The sequence below is a fragment of the Astyanax mexicanus genome, chromosome 8, assembly GCF_023375975.1.
Source record: "Astyanax mexicanus isolate ESR-SI-001 chromosome 8, AstMex3_surface, whole genome shotgun sequence".
Lineage (NCBI taxonomy): Eukaryota > Metazoa > Chordata > Actinopteri > Characiformes > Acestrorhamphidae > Astyanax > Astyanax mexicanus.
Window position 1 is genome coordinate 11,375,576 of NC_064415.1, and position 24,908 is coordinate 11,400,483.

Genomic DNA, 24,908 nt, shown 5'->3' on the forward strand with positions numbered 1-24,908 from the left:
GACAACGAGGGAAGAATCCAGATGAGACAAGACAAGAAGAAAGAAGATAAGACAAGACAAGACGAGAAGAAAAAATGAGGAGAGAGGAGAATGATATAGAGATGAGGTGAAGTGTGTACCTTGTGCTCCCAGTGTTTTGGTGACTGTGACTCGTCCGTTAGCGCTGTCTCCGGTGGGGTTAGAGTAGTAGAGCAGGAGGAGGAAGAGCGAGCGCTGGGTCTGGTTAACATGCACGTTAACACACACTTCACTCTGCAGAGAGAGAGGGACGGTGGACACTGCACATTTACGAGCTGAGGGGTGCTGGGTCAGGTTAGAGTGTGTGTGAGGCTGTTAAACTCTGTGTTTAACTCTGTATAGGACCCACACAGGTCCAAACAGCCAAGCTCAGGACCAACATATTCAAGCTTCAAGCAAAGCCACAGCAACAGAAAAGGCAAGAAAGCGGGGGTGGGGGTCATGCACAGAGTGTTAAACTGTAATTGTTCTAGTTAAGGAGAGTTAGACAGGCAGACTTAGTGACAAACTATGAACCTCAAACATTGTAAAATGCTATTTAAATCTACATATTTCGGTATTTTGTGAGTAAACATGTCTGTCATCTCTCTATCGCTCAAAAATGGCAGAAACAGCAACATGGCATTTAAAACTAGTCTGTTTATTGTTCTAGCAAGTCTGTCTGTGTTCGTGCACAAGATTTATTTAGTTTTTATTATATAATACCTCTTTTTAACCCTTGTGTGGTGTTCATATTTTTGTTACTCGTTTACTTTGTTACTTCAGCAATATTAAGCAATTTTACATTAAAATACTTTACACATGCTTGCTTCACCTAAATTGCAAGCAATATAAACAGCTTACATGGTTAATATTTGCCCTTTACCTTTCTTATGTTACATTTCTTTTAAAAAGTGCTACTCTTTTTTTATTAGTTTTTTAATAAAATGTAAAAGAAAATGAATTAAACTCAAGATATGAGTAGAAAAATTGTTTAGTTTTAAATTTACAAATGAAGCAATGTTTATGTATGTAATATAAATGTGTGTGTGTGGGGGGGGGGGGGTGTACAGTGTGTGTTTATCGAAAATGTGTTTTGATATATGTTTTTCACAAAAAATGAGCCAATGCCATTGAGTTTGAGTTAGAATTATTTTTTTTTGTATCATTTGATGAAAAATGAAAACGGGTCCCACAGACACGAACACCACACAAGGGTTAAATAACCTCCTGAGACCCCAGGCATTTTTTGGTCTGAATTTTTAAATGCCACATTATCCTTGCCATTTGCGATCAGAAGAACCCAATTAATCCATAAACAGCATTGCAGCTTTGATTTAGAATTTGTATATGGCCTGTCTTTCTATCTGTACTGACTATAAAAAAATTACTGGGATTTCTGCAACCTTGTTTTCAATCAATTAAGTAAACTGTTGTCAAAAGTTGCTGCAGAGAAGCAGAAATTTAAATGTCCCCATAGGTCTTAATAGGATAAATTAAAAATGTAGGTTTAGGACCATACAAAATGTCACATAAGGCAATTAAATCAAACACATCATGTTGCAATGGTTTGATTCTTGACACAACAAGTAGATACACAGCGCTGTCTCTGTGTCTGTGTGAGTGACAGGCGGCTGCTGCTGCCTGAGAAGCGTGAGGGGGAGGAGGAGCACGAGAGGGGGGCAGGAGTAAACATGAGGTAACTGCATGGCGTCCATCGTGTCGAAAGCACACTGTGCACCTCAGTCCAGCACAGTTTTGCACAGATATTTCCAGTTACAGCTGAATTCACACTTTTAATCACAGAAAAATGCTCTTATTTACCTTTTAAAAAAGCCATTTAAATGCCTGATTAAAGGGCAGCTTACTGTTGTTTTGCTGTTTTTCTATGGTTTTAAGTGTTTTGCGCTGACTAAGCTCTTTCCGGGCAAAAGACAGTGCGCATGTGGGGGCGGGGCTGGTGACATCATGGGTACTGCATTGTTTAAAATCGCAATAGATATCATCGAAAAAAGAACTTTTGCAATGTTAAATTTTTCAAATATCGTGCAGCCCTAGTTCTCATCTTACATTCTTGCTAGTTTCAGTCTTATTCAGAACGAGACGTTTAAGGCCTCTGCCACTTTTATGCAAATAAGCTGTTGCCGGCCACACCATGTCACCAAGTCTTAGCTTATGCTAAATGGCAAAACACAAACAAGAATCAAGATGGTTCAGAACTGCTTAACTGTGACAGAAACACAAAACACAAATCTTCTGACTTGCCACAGAAAGTAGCTACAGATCCCTCTCTCAGACAAAGTCTGCTAGCTAATCCTGCCTAACAACCCTAAATAAACCAACACTTTAGATTCTGTCTGAGCAAAAACCCTGTAGAGTGATGATAATCAGATTGCTCATCACTTACAATCACAGTGAGAGTAAAAGCCTTTTCCCGCCACCAGCAAGAGTCTCCCGCGCACCGCCCCCTGCAGGCCGGCGGTAGCATAGCGCACTACAATGTGGAAGGGGCCGGGGGAGCCGACAACAAGAAACAAGACCACCTCTGGCTGGGGAAAGAGAGAGTGTTAGAGCTGAAAACACATGATTACACACATTTAAAGAGAACAGCATCCAGTGAGACCAGCATGTCCTTATCTCAGAACCAGTTTACAGTGGAGTGTACCATCTGCATCATCTCAGGAAGAAGCAGCAAAGAGATAATAACTGCCTAAGATGATCTTAGACCAAGTTTTATAGAGGTGCTCTCACTCCACTAGGGGTGACCTGCAATAGTCGGTGATTCGACTATTTGATTCGGAGGACCTGTATTCGACTATTAACCTCATAGTCGAATGTACTATTCTGACTGCATGGGGGTGCCCAAGGCTGCTAAGCATTAGTTGTTAGAGGAAATGTCTTTGTTTTTGTTATATATTGCCTTTTGTCAAATAAAATCGTCCTAATTTCTGTTTTTTTTTTTTTTTTATTACGTGTGCACATTAACAATAGGCTTCTTACACATTAATATATATCACCCCCTGCAGTTGCACAATCCAAATGAGCGGAGCTGAACACGTTACAGGGCCGTCAGCGTCTGCCGGTGTATTTGCTTTAAGAAGCTCTCCTTTCTCTCTGATGCGCAAAGAGAAGAGGCGTATTCAGCAGTAGCAGAATTAGCCGAGAGTCTCACTGACAGGTCATCCCTGGAGAAAAGTGACATGGTGGTGGATGCTGGTCCGACTGTGCCCAGACATAAAGACACAGTGATTATGCTGCTGGCCAGTGATGAGGATGAGGAGGACCAGGCGAAGGATGAAAACAGTGAGATGAAGGCTTATAAAAGACTTTGATCAATAAAATACTAAAATTATTTAAAATGAATAAAAAAATAATTAATATAAAACAAAAACTCATTTAAAACACAATTAAAGGCTATCTAATAGTGCGCAGAATAATATCAGTTTCAGTTAGTTTCAGTTTCAAATAACTGAAACAGCTCCCCAAAACCTCAACCTATCCTTTATATTTGACAATATTTGATTAACTTTACAGTTAATCACTCATCTTAATTTATTTTACTAAACTGATTTTTTATATTATTAAAGCCTTGCGCTGAATTCAGCTCCGCGCTGCGGAGGGGAGAGAGAGAGAGAGAGAGAGAGCGGCGCGGCGCATTTTGCCTGATTTCTCTTGATTAAATATCAATACAAATGTGAATTGAATACCTTTTAATACCATATATTTTAATTCTCTTGATAGGACCTTATTTATTAAAACTTTTTTTTTTTTATCGCAATGCCGCGCGCACTTTCCTTATGACTGACGCTAAACTGTTTGATCCAGCTTTTATACTATATTATCTTATATTAATACCATTTTAACGTTTTTCGTTTCTATGTTTTGAAATTCGTTAGATTATATTTTTGTCAACATTTTGGGTTTATTTTCATTTGTTATTTTTCTAATAATAATAGAAATTACATAATTTGTTTTCTTTTGTAATTTTTGTTGTATACTTTTTTTGCACAGTCTAATGAAGTTAGCCAACACATTTCCCAACTGATATTTTAGTTTTTTTCCTTTGAAGTGGAAAAAAAGTCCAGAAGAGAACGGGGATCCCATTTACGGTGCTCTAGGAAAAAAATGATTCGACTATTAGTCGACTAAAGGGAAAATCTGACGAATCAGATTCGACTATAAAAATCCTTAGTTGAAGACACCTCTACACTCCACACACATAAACACACTCTGGATAAGAACATGCTGCACCGGAAAACTGGAGATTTGTTAAAGCAGAGATAAAAGCTTTATTAATGTAATTAAAATGCTTCCGATTAATGGAAAATTAGACAATATATGATTCATAAACAAAATAATTAAAAATATGATTTCATTAACTATGCAGTGGTTGATTGCAATAAAGCAGGCAGCAGAGCAACCATCATTTTACATATATATATACATATTTAATACCAGGGATGTGAATATGTACACAAATACGTCTGTAAAGTAAAAAATGTAATAATGTGGTTAGTCTAAGATAAATGTGATTCTTGCCCAGTATCTTTCTTATGGTGGAATCATGTATATACAGCTCTGAAGAAAATGAGAGACCACCCAAAAATTATGTGTTTCTCTGATTTTACCAAATTGAAAACCTCTGGAATATAATCAAGAGGAAGATGGATGATCACAAACCATCAAACCAAACTGACCTGCTTGAATTTTTGCACCAGAAGTGATCAATTATTGATTTCTTAACAAATATGAACTTGTTTTCTTTGCATTATTTGAGGTCTGAAAGCTCTGCATCTTTTTTGTTATTTCAGCCATTTCTCATTTTCTGCAAATAAATGCTCTAAATGAGAATATTTTTATTTGGAATTTGGGAAAAATGTTGTCTGTAGTTTATAAAATATAACAATAATGTTTCAATTTACTCAAACATAAACCTATAAATAGCAAAATCAGAGAAACTGATTCAGAAACTGAAGTGGTCTCTTTTTTCCAGAACTGTATATGTATGTATCTTTTAAATTGTTTAGTTGAATTTTACCAACTTTACCATTTTTGCTGAAATGTTTGCGCTAATACGCCATACTTTATCAAATATAAAAATATCCTGTTTAAATCCATTTGGCAATTTGATCCGTGCAGCATTTTAATATTCCACATTTTGTGTGAATTTCTCAAATTTAAAGGCAGAAAAGAGATGTAATTTTTTATGTGTCCTGTAAAAACTCACTTTTAAAATAATGGAAAGTACCACTTATCTTATCCAAGAACAGATGCTATCTCTAACATTAACACTGACCCTTAACATTTTTTATTGAATTACTACAATAGCTAAGAATGCATATAACTAAGAGCTCTAGTTTATCTCTCACATTTTACTTAACTTTTCCATTCAAATGGATAAAAGCCCTGAACAAATCATCTCCTCTATCCATTTGTACAGAAAACTTGAATCAGAATAAAGAGAATACGCATATATTAAAAAAATATGTCTCTTATGAAACAGCATGCAGGCGTTTCCTCACAGACTGCTGCTGCTGCTCCTGCTGCTGCTATTAAAGTATGAGCTCCAGGGCATGCTGGCGAGACCTCTGTAATATAAAAACAACTGCTGGAAAATCTCTGGATCTTTGCTGGAGGCTACAGCTCTGCAGAACAAGAGAAAACCTCTTGCTGTGTTTCCAGAATCCATAAAGATTTCATATGATAAGAATGAATGGCATTTACAGGTGAATTCCTACAGCGGTAATAATGTGTTAATGTACAGTAAGTCGTTTGTCCTTAAGAAATAATGATATCTGTAAAGTCAGTTAAAGTCAGCTAATATTTCTGTTTTAAATACATGTCCTGACAAAGCATTGTTTGACCCTGAATACACCCGGTCACATGTCTTAAGAATCAGGATTAAACCTGAATAAAGACAAAGCATCCAAGTCAGATTTAATACAGATATAAATCTGATTACTCAGAGACACATATAAAACAAATGTGTAATTAATCTTCTTTAACCCTCCTATTATGTTATGTTTGGTGTCAATTTGACCTTATTCAATAAAAAAACATTGTGCTCCATGTTTAATTAATAAACAATATATAATTTAATTAGGAAAAACAAGTTTAAGTTTAAATAAAATTAACAAGACAATATATTTTTTCTCAGCGTGAAAGTGCCGGTAAGTTTTCTCTCCTGGGACACGCAAAGTGTTGCGCTGTTAAGATACAAACGGGCCAAGGTCTGAGCACACCTGGCTCTTAAAGAAAATGGTGTAAGATTTATCAAATCTGTCCAATAAAACATGACTTTATTTCTGACCATTCTGCTTATTATTCTTTTTCTTATGTGAGGTATTTTAGTGTGGTATTAGTGATCAGTAAACGGTGAGTTACCTGTGCTGGTGTTAGCATAGCATAACCCCTCCAGCTGAACTCTGGGAACTCCTGCAGGTCGTATCCAAATCGCACCTGCCTGGCGTTTGGAGTGATGCCATTCTCAACCTCGAATTTCAGATGATGCAGGGAAGGTAGATAATAATTCAGCTGAGGCCTGTTTAACAAACAAAATGAAAATATTCTATTAATATAATTCTATTCGTATAATATAATGTTTTTTTATGCGACACTAGTAAGGAACAGGGGTGTCTCCATGTTTACCTTCTAAATCAGCAGGTCTCACGCTGAGTGGTGGTGGGGGGGGGGGTAACTAAGTTAAGCAAAGCTAAGCTAAGTAAACAAAACTGCAATTCTTAACAGAAAACAGTTTTTCGAGTGCTAGATAGATCTACACAGCTTTCTCTCCTGAAAACTGTTTATTTGGGTAAGTGAAGCACTTCCATTTATTTACAGTAAGCTTAGATTTTCAGATTTCCAGCAGCATTAGCATTAGCGGCTAATTGCTAGCGTTAGCTAAGGTTAGCGTCTAATGCTGACCCTGAGTGTTCCTGTAAGCCAGGGTGATATTAGATAGCGGTTTGGCCCACGTAGCTTGTTTTAACATGGTAAACATGCAGACTACAGCCCAATATACTCACCTCTGAATGGCAAAAGAGCTAGAGCTTAGTGGGTAATGCTAATACTGCTCCAGCAGTGCTAGCCAGGGTTAGCAGCAGGCTACAGGCCAATAATCCTCACCTCTGAATGGCAAAAGTGCTAGAGCTTAATGGGTAATGCTAATACTGCTCCAGCAGTGCTAGCCAGGGTTAGCAGCAGGCTACAGGCCGATAATCCTCACCTCTGAATGGCAAAAGTGCTAGTGCTTACAAAAATTACAAATTAATACAAATTAAGATTTTGTTTTACTTTGTATTCGTTGGTTTAGAACTGGTTTAGAACTACTAATTGAAAGTTTTTAAGGGAATTTCATGTATAATGGATAAATGAAACACTACTCCTGAAAAGCAGGTGTGGTGCAGTCACTGCTTACTCTGAGCATGTGCGGCCTTGCATGTGTTTTCTACACTTGCACTGTCCGGTTGACTCTTCACACCCGCTCGCCACAGCCCCACCTACATCACACTGACAGCCTAACAGAGAAAAAACCATGATGTCATTATGAACTTTTATTCAGGCAGAGTATTTACACAGCATGTAACTCATACAAGTACAGTTATACAGTAATATTAGTACAGTAATATTAGATTAGAATATCATTGAAAAGTTACTTTATTTCAGTTATTCAGTTCAAAATGTGAAACTCATATTATATAGATGTATTACACACAGAGTGATCTATTTTAAGTGTTTACTTATTTTATTGTTGATATGATTATAGCTTACAGCCAATAAAAAACAACTGGTACTTTTTGAAGTGTGGACAGTGTGACTAGTCCTGCTGGAAAATGAAATCTTCATTTTCATATAATGTTTTTGGGAAAACAGCTGACATCTGAAACTTTCTTCTGGGTGCAACTAGTTTTGCAACTATTTATTTGATGATTAATGCATATGTTTAAAGTTCAGCAGTTTTAAAGAACGCTAAACATAGTATAAAATGAAAAGATCCCACAGTAAAGTGTCTGCAGAGTACTACTTGGCACAGTGGTCAGAAGCTGAAGTGTGTGTATGTGTTCTGGGTTTATTAATCATTACTGAACAATAACTCTCAAGGCCACTCACCCTCACAACCAAAATAGTTCTTCTTCTGGAGCAGGAAGTATCCGTCCTTGCATTTGCTGCAGGCGTGGTTGCAAATGTTGGGCTTACAGAAACATTCACCATTTCCCTAAAATAGAAAAAGACAGTATAAAGACAATGGGAGCTATTTCAGTGATCTATAGGTCTATTCAGTGATCAACTGTGCACCACACAGCTTGATTTAGGACAGTGTGATGTCAGTGTGTCTTTGCTATCATATTGACGGGAAAAGCAAACCTTGAACTGCTCGAAACATGCCAAAGTCATGTACTAATTCTCTAAATTAATCATGGGTGTGCTTTAACTTTTCACTTTTGTGGACTGCTATTTAAGGAGCGCAGCTACCTGCTTGTTCACACTTGTTCATTGTGTTTATTGTTGATATAAATGTTTGCATAGCTATCAACAGGAATGTGATATGGGTTTGTGCACTGCTGTGTGTCCATGTGTGCATAACAAGGGGGTGTATATGCATTGAGGACAGCCTGTTGACAATTCACTGACAAGATATCAATGAACGTCTGACTCTTGACATCTGTCTAGAGTTGTGTTTTTCATGGCCAAGAAAGCAATACGCCAAAAATGTACCTGAACCCATGTCATTTTCAGACCCCCACGCCCATTGATGTAGATATATTCAAAAGCACGTTTGTTATGTAAATAACACAGGTGCAAGGCATGAGAATAGGCTGTTAGTGGGGTGTAAGATAGCAATGAGCATTGTGACATGTCTTGCTCAGGGTGTACAATAGGGCTCAATATATCACACAGATCCATTCCTACCTCAACCTCCAATCTGAAACCTTTTTTCCTTTGACTTTCATTGACAGTTACAAAAACATTTTTTTGGGGGAAATGAATAAGAATACTTATGAATGGTGTCAGTTACTTAATCTTTGGAAAATGCTTACCTCCTCACATTCACCCACACCACTCTGAGTGCCCTTGACGTCGCAGCTGCACTCTGAGGAGAACAAACATGGATAATTATTCTCACTGCAACCCAGTCTAATACTCAGCACTGAGAGACAATGATCAAAACTGTATTAGATTAGATTCAACTTTATTGCCATTGTGCATCTAACCAGAAGTTTGCATCTAACCAGAAGTGCAAAAATGCAGTTTTATTTACATATAAAATGCAGATGTTGAACGTGGTATAAGTACATATAACTGGGGTGGTATAAGGATAGATACAGTATAGAGACCACATAAAAATGATGAGTTTCTTTGATTTTTACCAAATGGAAAACCTCTGGAATATAATCAAGATGAAGATGGATGATCACAAGCCATCAGACCAAACTGAACTGGGAGTGGCATAAAGTTATCCAAAAGCAGTGTGTAAGACTGGTGGAGGAGATCATGCCAAGATGCATGAGAACTGTGATTAAAAAACAGGGTTATTCCACCAAATATTGATTTCTGAACTCTTAAAACTTTATGAATATGAACTTGTTTTCTTTGCATTATTTGAGGTCTGAAAGCTCTGCATCGTTTTTGTTATTTCAGACATTTCTAATTTTCTGCAAATAAATGCTCTAAATGACTATATGTTTATTTGGAATTTGGGAGAACTGTTTTCTGTAGTTTATAGTATAAAACAAAAATGTTTTACTCAAAGTTAAACAAAGTGGTTGCTTAATTTTTTCCAGAGCTGTATTTAGGTATAAAGAGCGTGATAATACTACAGGGCAAATACAGCTCTACAGGTATAAAATGCAAAAGGACAATATACATAGTGCAAGAGCTGGGAATGTAAAAGTACAGTAACAGTGCAGTGAGTGCAGTGATGCAATTAAAGTGACGATGTGGAGTTCAGCAGGGTTACAGCCTCAGGGAAGAAGCTCTTCCTGCATCTGCTGGTGCGGGAGGTGGAAAAAAACTGAGGTTAGGGTGAGAAGGTTCCTTGCTGATGCTACTCAGCATTGAGAGACTCTGATTCTGATTCTCTGATTCTGAATCTGATTGTTATCAGCTGATACTTCCTACTACGAGGTATTAAATCTGATCTAATCACCGTCTAATAAAGCTGAGTATCAGCTGTTAATAATTACATTCAAAAGACTCAGCAGATAATCAGCATTAAGATACCTGAATCTGATCAGTATCAGTTGATACTTAGTATTAAGGGACTTGGATTGGATGGATATTGGCTGGTACTTTTACATGCCTTTAAAGAAAATTTTCATGACCACACAATCTTTAATACACCAGTGCAGACATGGACAAACAATATTCTAAACTATAACCAACATAGATAATAATTTGATTAAAAAAATATATATATATATTTAAGCAATGTTGACACAGAATCTTCAATTATAAAATGTGTTAAATCCTGAGAGATTACTTAACTAACTGATCTGATGTATTTGTTAGCTCAAAATAGCTCCGTTGATAAATGAAAAACATTTGTAGGGCAAATTTCCAAAACTTTTCCAAAACTTTCTGGGTATTTTTATTTTTCCAAAACTTATCCAGGCCTGAAAATTGCTTTTATTCCCGTTTTTTCATGACCATACGATCCCTGTAAGGGACTCTGATCAGATTGGGGGCAGAACAACCTGAGTAGGGCATTCAAAGATATATGACCTTTTCAGCGAGCTGCTAAACTGAAGCAGCTGAATGTCCTCTGTACTGTTGGTAGAACAAAAGAAACACTCTTTGGTCTACTACAAACTCAATGCAAAATATAAAGTACAAAAGGTGGAAAACTAAAAAAAAAAGAAATGTGGAGAACATCTGCAGGGATGCACAAAAGCAGCGGAAGGACAAGGGTTAAAAAAAGAAAAGTGAGGGAGGTAGAAAGAGAGAATGATGGGGTGTAGTAAGGTGGGGTGAGATGAATAGGCTCTGATTACCTGAGCGGCCTGTCTTTTTCAAAAAAAAAAAAGCACAAAGCAGCAATCCCGCAGGCTTCACATCAAAGAGCAGAGCGAGCCACGCTTTACGCTCAAGTAAGACTAAACCATTATAGAGTCTTCTTCAGACCTTCAGCAGCAGAGTGAACCCAGGCAGATAACATTCCTGCTGTAACTCTATATAACTGGAAAAAAGACGCTCTCCTGGCCCAGCTTTAGACGCTCTAATGTATCTGGCACTGACTGCATGTAGAGCACAGATGGATATTTTACTGGTATTTCACAGAGCTTTAAGCTGACACTATTTAAGACTCAGGTCAGTGATCAAAGCAATGAAATGCCCGCTTCTGACATTTACAACCCAAATCAGCCTCCAATTAGCAGTAACACTATACTGCCACACAAGAGATCATATTAGTATACTCATACAACACTGTGCAGATACTTTTGGTACTTGAGGACAGTATTTAACCCCATAAAAAGCATTTATTGTAAAAAGTCCAGATCCTATAAATAAACATGAATATGGTGAGCACAGGAAACTAATTTGCAATAAAGAATATTAGTAAATGAGCATGGTATCAGCTAATATTTGATATCAGCATCTGTATTTATGCATCTCTAGTAAAAAAAAAGAAACTAAATGATTCATTAAGAATGTGGTTCAGAATTTGGGAGCTAGTCAGAAAAACAAAGCTTGACACTTTTGCAGATATACAGACAGACAGACAGACAGACAGACAGACAAACAGGTAGGTAGATAGGTAGGTAGGTACATAGTAAACAGACATGTAGGCAGATAGGTAGACAGACATGTAGGCAGAGAGACAAAAAGATGGGCTGACAGGCAGGTAGTGAGACAGACAAGTAGAAAGCCACACAGGCAGATAGATAGACAGCAATGTTGATAGACAGAAGGAAAGACAGATAGAAATATAGATAGATTACAGACTGACAGATAGGTAATATTGGCTGGCAGGCAGGCAGGCAGACAGACAGACAGATAGACAGACAGACAGATAGTGATACAGACAAGTAGAAAGACACACAGATGGCTGAACCGATAGACTTTTAATTTTATAGACTTATAGAAAGATATATAGACAGACCAACAGACAGGTAATATAATAGACTGGTAGAAAAACACAGACAGCAAGATAGAGGAACAGACAGACAGACATGTAGTAAGACAGACAAGTAGAAAGAAACACAGACAGCTGGACTGGTTTCCAAACTTACACTGCCAAAACTAATATATAACAATGTTTAAAAAAATAAAGATCATACATTCAAATAAAATTGCAGTTATAATATTTTATATGATTTATATTTGTGCATATTTATGAAATAAGTTGGCATCTCAAGTAAAAAAAAAAAAGGAGTGTACAGGGAGTGAGCGACAGAGAGAGAGAGAGAGAGAGAGAGAGAGAGAGAGAGAGAGAGAGAGAGAGAGAGAGAGAGAGAGAGAGAGAGAGAGAGAGAGAGAGAGAGAGAGAGCGTGAGCAATAACAAGAGATATTGAGAAAATGCTAACTCAGCAGGGTGTGGATTTTGGGGTATTTAGTAAAAAGCTTTAAATAAGATTCAGATTTGCCCACATGCCACACCTCAGACGTTGAGAAAGACTGGAACCCATCCACATATTTCTCCTCTCCACTTTTATCATGTCGTTCGTGTGCCAGAAGAATATGAATAGCTGCTGAAAGTCAGTTATGATGACAGACGGGCGGCTCCTGCAGCATTTTCAAAATCAACTACAGACTCACTGTAAAAGAAGACACTCGAGGAAACGTGATCTATACAAATCACCATCATACAATCAACCTCTCACTCTACCTTGCTACCAGCCTGTATTTCTTACAATTTATATACTCACATAATAGTCCTAATGTTTTTTATTCATATGTAATTTGTGCTTAATAATATACTGTATCAAACTATAGTAAGGTAAACTAAAGTATATTTAAGCTAATCAACTGGAAGGTTTGAGGCAAAAACCTTAAGCTATGGGGCTGAATGATTGGGAGAATCCTGGTTCGAATCCCAGTCATGTAGCTTGCCATCAGCTGCCAGAGCCCTAAGAGAGCACAATTGGCCTTGCTTTCTCTGGGAGGGTAGATGGCACTCTCTCCCCTTATCACTCCAAAGGGCGATGACGAACAGCCAAAGACTTCTGTGAGCTGATGTATAAGAAACGAGTCGCTGTGCTTTCCTCAGAGTGCGCTGTGATGCTACTCAGTAATGCTGCATCAGCATCAGTTCAAAAAGAGGCGGAGTCTGACTTCACATGTATCAGAGGAAGCATGTTCTAGTCTTCACCTTCACCTTGGTGTTGGGGAATCACTAGAGATAGGAGGAGTCCTAATGAGTGGGTTGGGTAATTGGCTTTGTAAATTATGGAGAAAACGGGATAAAATTTAAGAAATAAATAATTAAAAAAAAAAAAAAAAGTTAGAGGGCCTAGTCTTGGACTAACATACTATTGGCAAGCTAAGACCCAAGCCTTAAGCAAATTAAATTGGCTTATTATTTTTATTCCACACTCAAAACTAAATCACGATCTCTTCCTACAGCTTTTAAGTTACAACCACAACACTATTGCTGGAACATAGGATCATAGGACCAATACTGAATTATGTTGCTTGGACACTTCAGTATCCAAAAATCCACTTTTTTCTTGTTCTTTGTGAAATACTATAGGTGTCTCTGAGTTGTACATGATGCTGCATATGAAACCATTCTTCAGCCTCCATTGTCTGCAGTAGCTAGTAAAAGAAAATCCTCAGAAATACGAGTTGATCAGAGAGAGATGTTAGGTGTCTACGTCAACTCGTGAGTTCATGGCCTCGCCCACCTCATCTCAGGACCGCCCACAGGCAGAGATGAACCCGGGCTGCAGCAGAAGGAGCTTACAGCTCTGTTTACACCAGCTAGTTAGCGTTAGCTATCTTGTGTAAGTAACTACAGGTTTAAATCGGATCTTCGGTCGGGTAGGCGTTCTCTGCTGTAGTCCTGTTGAGCCAATCATAGACTATGTGTTTGCATTTATGAATATTTATGAGAAAGAGTCAAAATCCTGTCTTTCTTCCGAGACCAGTAATTCAGTGAAATAAAGCAGGGCTAAATAGAAACAACTGAGCACTTATTTTTTTTTTACCAAAAACAGCTCAAATGGCATTCATTCATACTAGAGACCACTATTAGATAGTTTAAAATGCATTTAAAAACCTTTAAATAGATTCCTACAGAAAAATGTCCAAGTAAAAGAATATTTTACAGAATGATACAATGGGGATTATGATTTGTTGCATTGTAGCACCATTAAAACGCATATTAAATTACATTATTATTAGTCTCTCTTTGCATTCTTATGCTTTTTCAGAAACTGTTACACAGCAGATTCTGAGCAGGAATTATGGATACGTTTCATCCCTGCTGCCCTTATTACCTTTATTATGTAATATTTCTGAAACAATAATTATAATGATGATGGAGGTGCTGGTAATACTGTATCTAGTGGAGCCAGCAGGCACAGCAGGTCTGGATGAAATGATTGAGAAGAGCTGGAAGGAGATGTGAGACGTACCCACACAACCGTTCTGGTTTTCACGAGTCAGGTTCCAGTAAAGAGGTTTACAGCGCTCACACTCTGATCCCTCTACATGTGGCAGGCAGATACAGGAATCCTGGAACACACAAACCCACACCAATTCATTTACATTACAACAATCACACCATTGACTTTTGTTCACAGATTAATGAGTGTTTGCTTTATTGTGTCATTATGGTAAAAGCTGTTTTTGTCCAATGGGAAGTGAAACAGCATTTAAATAATAGAGAGTGTGTCACCTTATTGTAATGTTTGTGAAGGTTCCCTTTACTCTACATTCCTTACAATACATTTCTTAGGGTAAAAAATCCATAGAAGAACCACTTTTTCTGGTGAGTGTGAAGAACCTTAACATGAGTCAAAGTTCTTCAGACCCTTTAAAACTAATTAAAAAAAAATAGCAAAAGTCTGATAATTAGCATGAATGCACATAATATTTGGCAACTAAAATCTCCTGTAATCTGCTGGGATGTTAAAATGTTCAGTGTTCACTACATATTATTAGAAAATTAGCTTGGTAATTGCTTTTTCTTTAAAAAGCAAAACAAAAAAAACACTTAAGCATTCAAGCCTTAATTTCTGCAACAGTGAAAAAAAATGAAAAATAAATGATACATTTCTTTAAAAAAAATGAACAATTATTTTTGTTTCTACTGAATGTTGAATCTGATATTTTGTACAAAACGTTGATATTTAATTTGTTGCAGTGGTATATATTTTTGAAGTCAGTATTTATTTTTTTTTTGTGTTCTTGTCATATTGTCAAGATTGTCAAACTGTAATCCCAAAAAAGGGGCTGGGCGATATGGAAAAAAAAAAAAAATCTTATCATGATATAATTTTCCATGTAAGTCGATATCGTTATGTATCATGATATAAATCAAATCAATGTCACACTTAAAGGTTTCGTTTTACTCATAAGTGAGAGAATAAGGGGGAAAAAGGTAACGTAAGAGAACGGTATATCGTACACTTCAGTATTCCGTACAGTTGAGCATTTAAACAATAAAATACTTAATAATAAACTATTGTTATGTTTGAAATATAGTCTAGGGTCATTGTCAATCCTTCCTCTTTCCATTAAAACAGGTCAATGACCATCCACGTTGTGTTTTCTCTTGAAATTCCGGTAGGTAGGGAGGAACCGCCCGCGTCGCCGAAAACGGGTGGGTGGGGAAGGGTTAACAACGTTGAGGCTAGGGGGTGGGGAAAACTTTATCAACTAGTTCACGTTAGGTTTTACCCACTTTTAACATCACATTTCACCCAAAATGCAACTTTAAACATCCAACTAACAGCATCTGTTGTAAATATTTGATTGAGGAATTAATAATCATTGTTTATAACTTACTTTAAAAACGAGCTTACTCCAGCTCCACTTCACCACTCATAGACAGCTGAGATTTTGTGCTGCAGCTTCAGCACAATTGTTTTTCAATTCATAGACAACTTATCAAATCCATTTGACAAACACTTTACTAAGCTTCTATGTCAGTCTAAGCTTATATGTTAATGGTGGTGAAGTTTTGCAAAATACAGCGACCACGAGCGGAAATCTGAGGTGTACGGAACACCGTTGCCTGTTCGTTGGCAGGTGTACGGAATACTGATGCACACTGGTGACAGGACTGAGGTCAGTTTTTCGGGGTTTTCTTTAAAACTATTGGTCCAAAAGTAACCAATCAAAATTTATTTTGGTTGCTAGGTAGATATTCCATAGTTTAGCCAATCACTGCAGCCTATTTGAACTCGGGTATTTTCGTAATATCCATTCAAACGAGGAAAATACCGAAACTGTGTACGGAATACCGTTCTCTTACGTTATTTAGTCAGAAGTTAACAAATGAACATTAGAACATTTATATAACTGTATAAATAAAAATTCATTTTGAGCATTTATTTGCAGAACATGAGAAATGGCTGAAATAACAATAAGATCAGAGCTTTCAGACCTTAAAAAATGCAAAAAAAGTTTAAAGAGTTCAGAAATCAATATTTGGTGGAATAACCCTGATTTTATTCACGGTTTTTATGCATCTTGGCATGTTCTCCTCCACCAGTGTTACACACTGCTTTTGGATAACTTTATGCCTTTACTCCTGGTGCAAAAATTCAAGCAGTTCAGCTTGGTTTGATGGCTTGTGATCATCCTTGACTTGACTTGACCTGGTAGGGGTTCCTCCAGGACCATGGCTAGAAGCTACTAAGAAATATATATATATTTTAAATTTGAATAAACTATGCACTCTGTAGAATCAGATTAGACAGTTCTAGCGTACCGTTGTTGGATCTTTAGCGCTGATTTGAGATCCTGCTGGATTGCACAAGTTCCCTGAGCCTGAGAAGAACAAGAAAAATCAACACAGTGAGGGGGGAATCTCCACGGTTCACACTGTTACTGTACTCAGCTTCACTCACGAGTGGAATGCATGCAGGCTGAGCTGCAGTGTTTGATTAGTAAGGCTGGGTTACGGGGAAGGTGGTCTAGATTCAGTCATGCAAAGAAAACTTCCACATTCAAAATTAACAACTTGTGACAAACGTCAACATTCCATATTTGAACCCCATTCAGATAAAAGCATGCAAAGAATTTTCTCAAGTGTGTGGAACGAAATACATGTACCAGCAGGACTTATATACGTACAATAGATCTGTGATGTCCCACATGTTTTCTATGAATGAGGTTATTATATATTGTATATTGCCATATAGTCAAGAAGTGAAAAAAATGAGGACATCCAATGAAAATATTTGTCTATTTTAACATATTTAAAAACATGGCCATTTAAACAGTACTGAGTTTAATGTAGGTAATACAGAAAGGGATCAAATTACTTTTTTAATAATGTATTTAATTTATATAATGAGATTTTCTGGATTTTATTTCTAATATTCCATCTCTCACTGTTAAAAATACCCTACCCTTAAAATGTTAGACTGTTCATGTCCTTGTCAGCGAGGGATCAATTAATTATTTCCTTTTTTACTGTATGATTAATGCTGGATTAATTCAGGATCAATAAACTCCTATCTATCTACCTATCAAAACCTAAACAACTGAAGACATCTTTGAACATCATGCCTATATATAATATAATATAATATAATATAATTGGAAGCAATATACAGTAATAGACAACAGATTTGTCTTTTAAATCTACTACAACTGAAATTGTGGCGTGTGGATTTTAAAGGAGTCTGTCTTAAAGGGGAGTGCCTTATCATATCATATAAAATACATTGTGACAGTATTATTATAATTTTAAAAATCTACATAGTGATACTATCAGTATTCTGTATCAAAATCAGTCTTTTATTCACTGAGTGTATTGTTGTATAATTGTTTGTTAGTATGCAGATTACATGCATGCACTAAACATTCTGAACTTTATTGTTTTGGTATTTTTTTGCTACATTATATTAGTTTTATGTTACATGATATATATTGCAACATTTTACACAAAGGTTATGGGTACAATAGTATTGTTACCATTGTTACCAAGTGACCATTGGTTACGAAATAGACAAAATATACAGCCTTCTTTGTTTAAACTGAATATTTATACTATATAGGTTTTATTTTTTTTGTCATATCACCAAGAATACAGTCATTGCAAAAGTACTTTTTTGCAATTTATTTTCTAATACAATTTCGCAGTTTTATTATAGGACCACCCCTACTGTCTTTTTTTTAAACCTCCAAATTTGGTTTGTAACCCTCTTGTTATGCTGAACTGTAAAGAAAAACAATGTAAGTATGCAATAGATGTGACTGATTTCTGTCGGATTTGCTTGTTGGGTCGCATGGACAATCCTAGCCAGACACCACCAGTCACAATCATTACTACCCACTGCACTGTCCACTGTGGGTGGTAATTTTAGCCTTCTATGACCTTTTTCTAGTACACACCATTACACTGTGGCTCAAGAGATGTTAAAAACCTGCACAGTATACACAATAAAAAACGTCTACAGTTAATTTACAGTGTTTTAATAGACATCCATCACCATTATTACCAATGCAATCAGGGAAGTTCAGGCCTTCTGCTACACAGCGGTCACACCTCTGTCCAGTCACTCCAGGCCTACACACACACTGACCAGTTGTCATGTCGCACGGATCTTCAAGTGAGCCTTCCCGAGAGCACTGACATGCTGCACAAAGATAAGCAGGGGTGTCATCCTCATCTGTCACTTAGACAGTTACAGTATAGTAGGATTTTAGAGTGCAGCGATACATCAGCTCACAGACGCCCTGTGCTGTGGACATCACCCTAGGAGTGATGTGGGGAGAGAGCGCCATCTACCCACCTGGAGGGAGCAGGGCCAATTCTGCTCCCTCTGAGCGCTGACAGCTTGATGGCAAAGCTGCATGAGCGGGGATTCGAACCTGCGTCCTCCCACTCATAGTGGCAGCGCTTTAGACCGCGACAATCACATTTTTATAAAAGTCAATATAATACATATAAAACAAAACTTAAAATCGATGTATCTCCATTTTATATATATATATATATATATATATATATATATATATATATAAAGAGAGAGAGAGAGAGATTTATATATAAAGACATACAGTTGTAATTGCAGGGAATGGTGGCTCTACTAGGTATTGATATATACATACTATTCAGATTTTTATTTGATTAAATTTTTTCAAATCTATGTATCACTTGTGGAAAAGTTCAAGGGGTATGAATACTTTTGCAAGCCACTGTATATATAAAAACAGAACATACCTCTGCAGTTTGGGTATGAGTAGTATCCCTCAGCACACTGCTCACACCTCAGTCCAGCAAAGTTAAAACGACAGTAACACTGATTATTCGGCCCACATGACTGATCAATCACTCCTGGTCCATCACAGCGGCACTCTGGGAACAAAATTCAACATTCAGCTTAACTTAAATTAAATTACATTCTGCTTATATTTAACGTTAAATCTAAGTTTTTCAAATTTGATTTGAATCACTTTATCATATGTAGTCATAGATAATATATACATAGAGTATGTTGTTTTTGTATACATATGAAGTTTTCATACACAATGGATAACAGATTAATTCACTTAAGGGGAGAATTCAAATCCTTTTTTTACACAACTGTACATTTATAAACCAAAAATGACTACTTAACACTGTGTTAAATAAAACATCTGCAAAACTCCAAAGCATGGAGTCTACAATTATATATAGCTTCTTATCCTGTCTTATAACTGAAAGAAAATTGTGTATAATAATGTGCTTAGGTGCCTAAAACTGGTTTAAATACACATTTTTATATCAAATCAAATTAATCTAATCTATGGAAACTATGCAACGAATACTCCAAGCATATATACATATATGGAACACCATACAAGTTTCAACAAGGCCGTAGGTGATGAAATCATGTGAAACTGCAATGCAGGCAGGAGCAGTACTACAGTTACTGTATACTGTATTTACCAGAGCAATAGGGGAATCTCTGATCTTCTGAAACACAGCGTTCACATCTCTGTCCAGCCACTCCAGCTATACAGACACACTGACCCGTCCTCTGATCACACACCTCGCTTTGTGAGCCTTCAGGTGAACACTTGCATGCTGGGAAAAGTCATGACATCATAATACTATTAAATGTTGATTCGATTTTTAGCTATTGTTTAAGCAGTGTTCAACAGCTTTTAGGTTATTTTCACACAGCAGATGAAAGAGGCTCAAATCTGATATTTTTCATCATGCGTGACACAGATGTGTAAACGTTATATATATATGTGTTATGTGTGTGGAAGTGTGAATGAGAAAAGTCAATATATATATATATATATATATATATATATATATATATATATATATATATATATATATATATATATATAGTATTGAGATCCAATGCATATACAATTTGATGCAATGCGAATGAAATATCAGATTTGAATGGATTTTAATATGAAGCAGCAGGAAAATGGATGACAGTAGTGAGGAATGGTTTCAGTGGTGGGAAAGTTGGTGATGTTTCTTTTTAAACTAAATCAGAGCGCTTGTGTCACAACTGCTCTATGTTTCTAATTAAGAGCGATCCATCTACTATGATCGGGAGATCGCTGGTTCGAATCCCAGTCATGTAGCTTGCCATCAGTTGCCAGAGCCCTGAGAGAGCACAATTGGCCTTGCTCTCTCTGGGTGGGTAGATGGCACTTTTCCCTAGATATCGATCAGCACATGTTGTCTGTTAGCTGATTTATTGGATCCGAGTCACTGTTTAATACTGTTTAAAACTGTTTTTTTCACAGTTTAAAAAGAGGCAGAGTCTGACTTCACATGTGTCAGAGGAGGCTTGTGCTTTCCTTGTGTTGTGGAATCACTAGTGATAGGGGATATACAGCTGAATGGGTGGGAGAAAAATAGTTGAAAATTAGAAATAAAAAGAAAATGTATATGGTTGGACACATCCAACAGCCAAGAAGTTGTGGCTGCAGCATCAAGATAAAATAGAAATCAAGAATGTAAACCTATGAAGTGGGTGTGGCTGAATAACATGCCCTTTTTAAAGTGAGCTGGAACACATTTTAACGAAACTGAAACTGTTCAGATGAATGTCGGATGTAGGTTGAACTAAAGAACAGTTTAATAAGCATCGAATTTGGTGACAAAAATGGATTTGGATGACTTTTACCTGCTGTGTGACTTAGCCTAGCAACGTAATTTTGGCTAAGCATCAGTCCATCTGAAACAATCCTATTTGTGCTGTGCAATAATTATTAAAAATAATTATTAATTATTAAAAATACTCAGAAAATACCTCTGCAGTTTGGGTATTTGTAGAATCCAGCAGCACACTGATCACACCTCAGTCCAGCAAAGTTGAGTTGACAACGACACTGACCATTCAGACCACATGACGGGTCAGCCACTCCAGGACCATCACAGCGGCACTCTGAAGATAGAAACAGAGGTCAAACTAAATAAAGTCATTTTCAACCTTTTCAGTTACAGTTGTGTACTGTATTAAAGCAGCAGGCCCTAAGATTTTTTCTCTTTTAAATAGAAAGCTGTATTTTTTGAGATGACAAAATATTCAAATTAATGGTATTAATGATATGAATTAATATTCTAAAAACTGAGTGGTCTGGTAGGTTTGTTGGATCTAACTGCTCTCTACATTAAAAATGAACAGAATATCCTTAAAAACACAGAATTTTACACAGAAACTTAATTCCAATAACCTGCATTAAATGTACTCTTTCACATGCTCTGTGCAATTACACATTCTCACCAGAGAGGTCACCAAATCCCCAAATCCCGGAAACCTACAGACTGTCACTTTAAGTTCTAATAATATACAGTATAGATTATTTCAAATCATTTTCACTTAGTTTACAGTATATTAAAACTCAAATGAGTTCTAATGATGATCCAAGTGATCTATTAAATTCTGCAGTGAAAAACCTCTTATCTCTAAAATGCGAACTTTACTGTAGAAGCACCTTCTTCAGAGCAATAGGGGAACCTCTGATCTTCTGCAGAGCAGCGCTCACACCTCTGTCCCCTCACTCCAGCTCTACACACACACTGACCCATCCTCTGATCACATATCTCATTACGGGAGCCTTCAGGAGAACACTGACACGCTGGATTAAAAAAAGAAAGAAAGAAAGAAAGAAAGAAAGAAAGTGACTTAATCTTTAATACAGTGTATAAAGTTACTATAAATATCAAACAATACTCATTCAGTGAGTGATTATTAATAATATCAGGACGTACGTCTGCAGTTTGGGTATGAGTAGTATCCTGCAGCACACTGATCACACCTCAGTCCAGCAAAGTTGGGAAGACAACGGCACTGACCATTCGGACCACATGACCGATCAGAGACACCTGGACCATCACAGCGGCACTCTGAGGAGAGAATGAGATAGCATATTAGAAATAAATGAATATGATAAAAATAAACTCTATATGATTTATTTCAGGTCAGTGTCGATTAGCTTTTATTTTCTAATACACTAAACACACAAACTAGTATCATGTTCCATGACTTTTGTCACAACCTATTAAAGGAGAACTCTGATGTAATATTGATTTTGATGTAGTAAAACATGATAAAAAGTAATTAACCTTTGCTGCTCTCCCACAGTTTTCGGAGATCCAGCAATTTTTTTCTGTTTGTCCAAACATGCTTTAGAATTGATGATATGGGGCATATTTTGCACCTGCAGATTAATCACTTTTTAATCGGTGTCACTAACTAATTTCATACGTTTAATATCTAACCACCTTTAGACAGCCTGTAACTGTTTTGAGGAGGTGAGTTTTTCTTTTACCTTGTTATTTATTTGAATTATTTTGTCTTTTTATTTATATGATTTTATGTTTTACCATTAAGCCCTTTTATTTTATTCATTTTATCCTTGTATTTAATTTGTTACTGCTTTTAATTTTGGCCTTTTATATTTTTATTTCACTTATTTTCTTCCTTTTATTTTTTAATATATATATTTATTTTTACTTATTATTATTTATTTTAGTTACATCATTTACTTTTTTTATAATTGTGGTTATTTTAGTCCTTTATTTTCTTAACTGTGTTTATATTTTATTATTCTATGTATTTATCTCTTTGTTTTATTGCTCTACAATTTTAACCTGTTTGAATATCCTTTTATTCTGAATTATTTTATTTTTTTCTTAACTAAATCTTACATTGTTTGCTTGTTTTTATAATTTAAACTTAGTTTTCAATCCCTTTAATTTTATGTAAGCTTTGCTACATTAAAAATGGGGGTTACCCTTAATATATTACCTGAGTGAAAATAAAGGTTGATTGATTGATTGAAAAGTAGCTCCACACCTCACTGGTAGAACTTTAAAAGTGCACAAGAAGCTTGTTAAAAAACACTGTTTACAACCCGTGGTGTAAACTAATCTCTGGGCGTAAGGTAAAGGTTTTTAATAAGCTTCATGTGCACTTTTTAATTTCCTCGATTTAAAAGTAAGGGCTCTGCAGAATCTACCAATGAGGTGTGGAGCAACTTTGAACCTGGATGACAGTGTAAAAAGCGATTAATCTGCAGAGGCAAAATATGCCCCATATCATCCATTCTAAAGCCTGTTTGGAAAAACTGCAAAAATTGGCTGGATCTCGAAAAACTGTGGAAAAAACAAGGTGGGGCTATTCAACAAAGGTCAGTACTCTTTATCATGTCTTACTACACAAAATTCATTTGTACACCAGAGTTCTCCTTTAATGCCACACTGACCAGTGTTAAACCAATCTCACTCACATCTCTCAGATGTGGACGTTCCCAAAATATACAAATTTATCCTCTATGATAAACGAATATACTTTTGTACACATTAATTTTGACATGTCAGTGTATTGTTTAACATATTCCTCAGTATTACATCATAAAGGTCCAGTACACTACCATTACTACCAGAGCAATATGGGAATCTCTGGTCTCCTGCGATGCAGCGATCACACCTCTGTCCAGTGATTCCAGGCCTACAGACACACTGACCCGTCACCAGGTCGCATGACTCGTCACATGTACCTTCACGAGAACACTGACAAGCTGGGGAAGAAAAGTAGATAAAATGTCCGTACAGCGAAATGTTAAATCACAAAGTAAAATTAAAAATCTATCAATCTGTGTCTATGTAAAAAATAATTATTTCATGGCATTCTGGAGCGCTTCTGTTGGGCCAGGCATTACAAGATTAAAGAAGCAGACACAGCTTGCTAGCTAATGCTAGCAAGTTAGGATAACAAGCTAACACACTGAAATGATGGTAGCTTAGCTCTGTGTTTACATTCTTCAGATGTATCTTTGATAATGAAGTCTGATTCCTTCATATGTTGTGTAATTTTAAACCCAATAGTAATCAAAGCCTTATTTTAAAGCCTAAATGGTGTATAGTATATGCACTTCAAACAGTAGAGTAAGCTACAAACCTATATTAGACCACTTAAAACTATGGGTTTCTTTGATTTTACCAAATTGAAAACCTCTGGAATATAATCAAGAGGAAGATGGATGATCACAAGCCATCAAACCAAGCCAAACTGCTTGAATGTTTGCACCAGGAGTGATATAAAGTTATCCAAAAGCAGTGTGCAAGACTGGTGGAGGAGAAGATGCCAAGATGCATAAAAACTGTGATTTAAAAACAGCTGAATGCTCTGCATCTTTTTTGTTTTTTTCAGCCATTTCTCATTTTCTGCAAATAAATGCTCTAAATGACAATATTATTATTCAGAACTTGGGAGAATTGAGGTCTGTATTTTATAGAATAAAACAACAATGTTTATTTTACTCAACATAT

The 24,908-nt window shown here is 36.4% G+C and overlaps 1 protein-coding gene across 26 annotated transcripts in view; it reads right to left on the minus strand.

Moving 5' to 3' along the window:
* LOC103029844 (laminin subunit alpha-3) overlaps positions 1–24,908 on the minus strand; it is a 168,630-nt gene that overhangs the window by 88,162 nt on the left and 55,560 nt on the right. For 9 of the 26 annotated variants that reach the window (XM_049483164.1, XM_049483161.1, XM_049483173.1 and 6 more), the window contains 14 exons: positions 24,011–24,157; positions 22,347–22,481; positions 22,070–22,213; positions 21,385–21,519; positions 20,049–20,186; positions 19,341–19,475; positions 18,616–18,753; positions 16,878–16,936; positions 14,575–14,674; positions 9,036–9,088; positions 8,107–8,212; positions 7,415–7,514; positions 6,382–6,538; positions 2,405–2,546 (listed from right to left, as the gene is read on the minus strand). In XM_049483164.1, the coding sequence (XP_049339121.1) occupies positions 2,405–2,546; positions 6,382–6,538; positions 7,415–7,514; positions 8,107–8,212; positions 9,036–9,088; positions 14,575–14,674; positions 16,878–16,936; positions 18,616–18,753; positions 19,341–19,475; positions 20,049–20,186; positions 21,385–21,519; positions 22,070–22,213; positions 22,347–22,481; positions 24,011–24,157 (1,689 nt within the window). Of the gene's footprint in view, positions 1–119; positions 253–2,404; positions 2,547–6,381; positions 6,539–7,414; positions 7,515–8,106; positions 8,213–9,035; positions 9,089–14,574; positions 14,675–16,877; positions 16,937–18,615; positions 18,754–19,340; positions 19,476–20,048; positions 20,187–21,384; positions 21,520–22,069; positions 22,214–22,346; positions 22,482–24,010; positions 24,158–24,908 lie in introns of all 26 variants that reach the window. The other 17 variants (XM_049483182.1, XM_049483179.1, XM_049483176.1 and 14 more) reach the window with 8 other exon arrangements.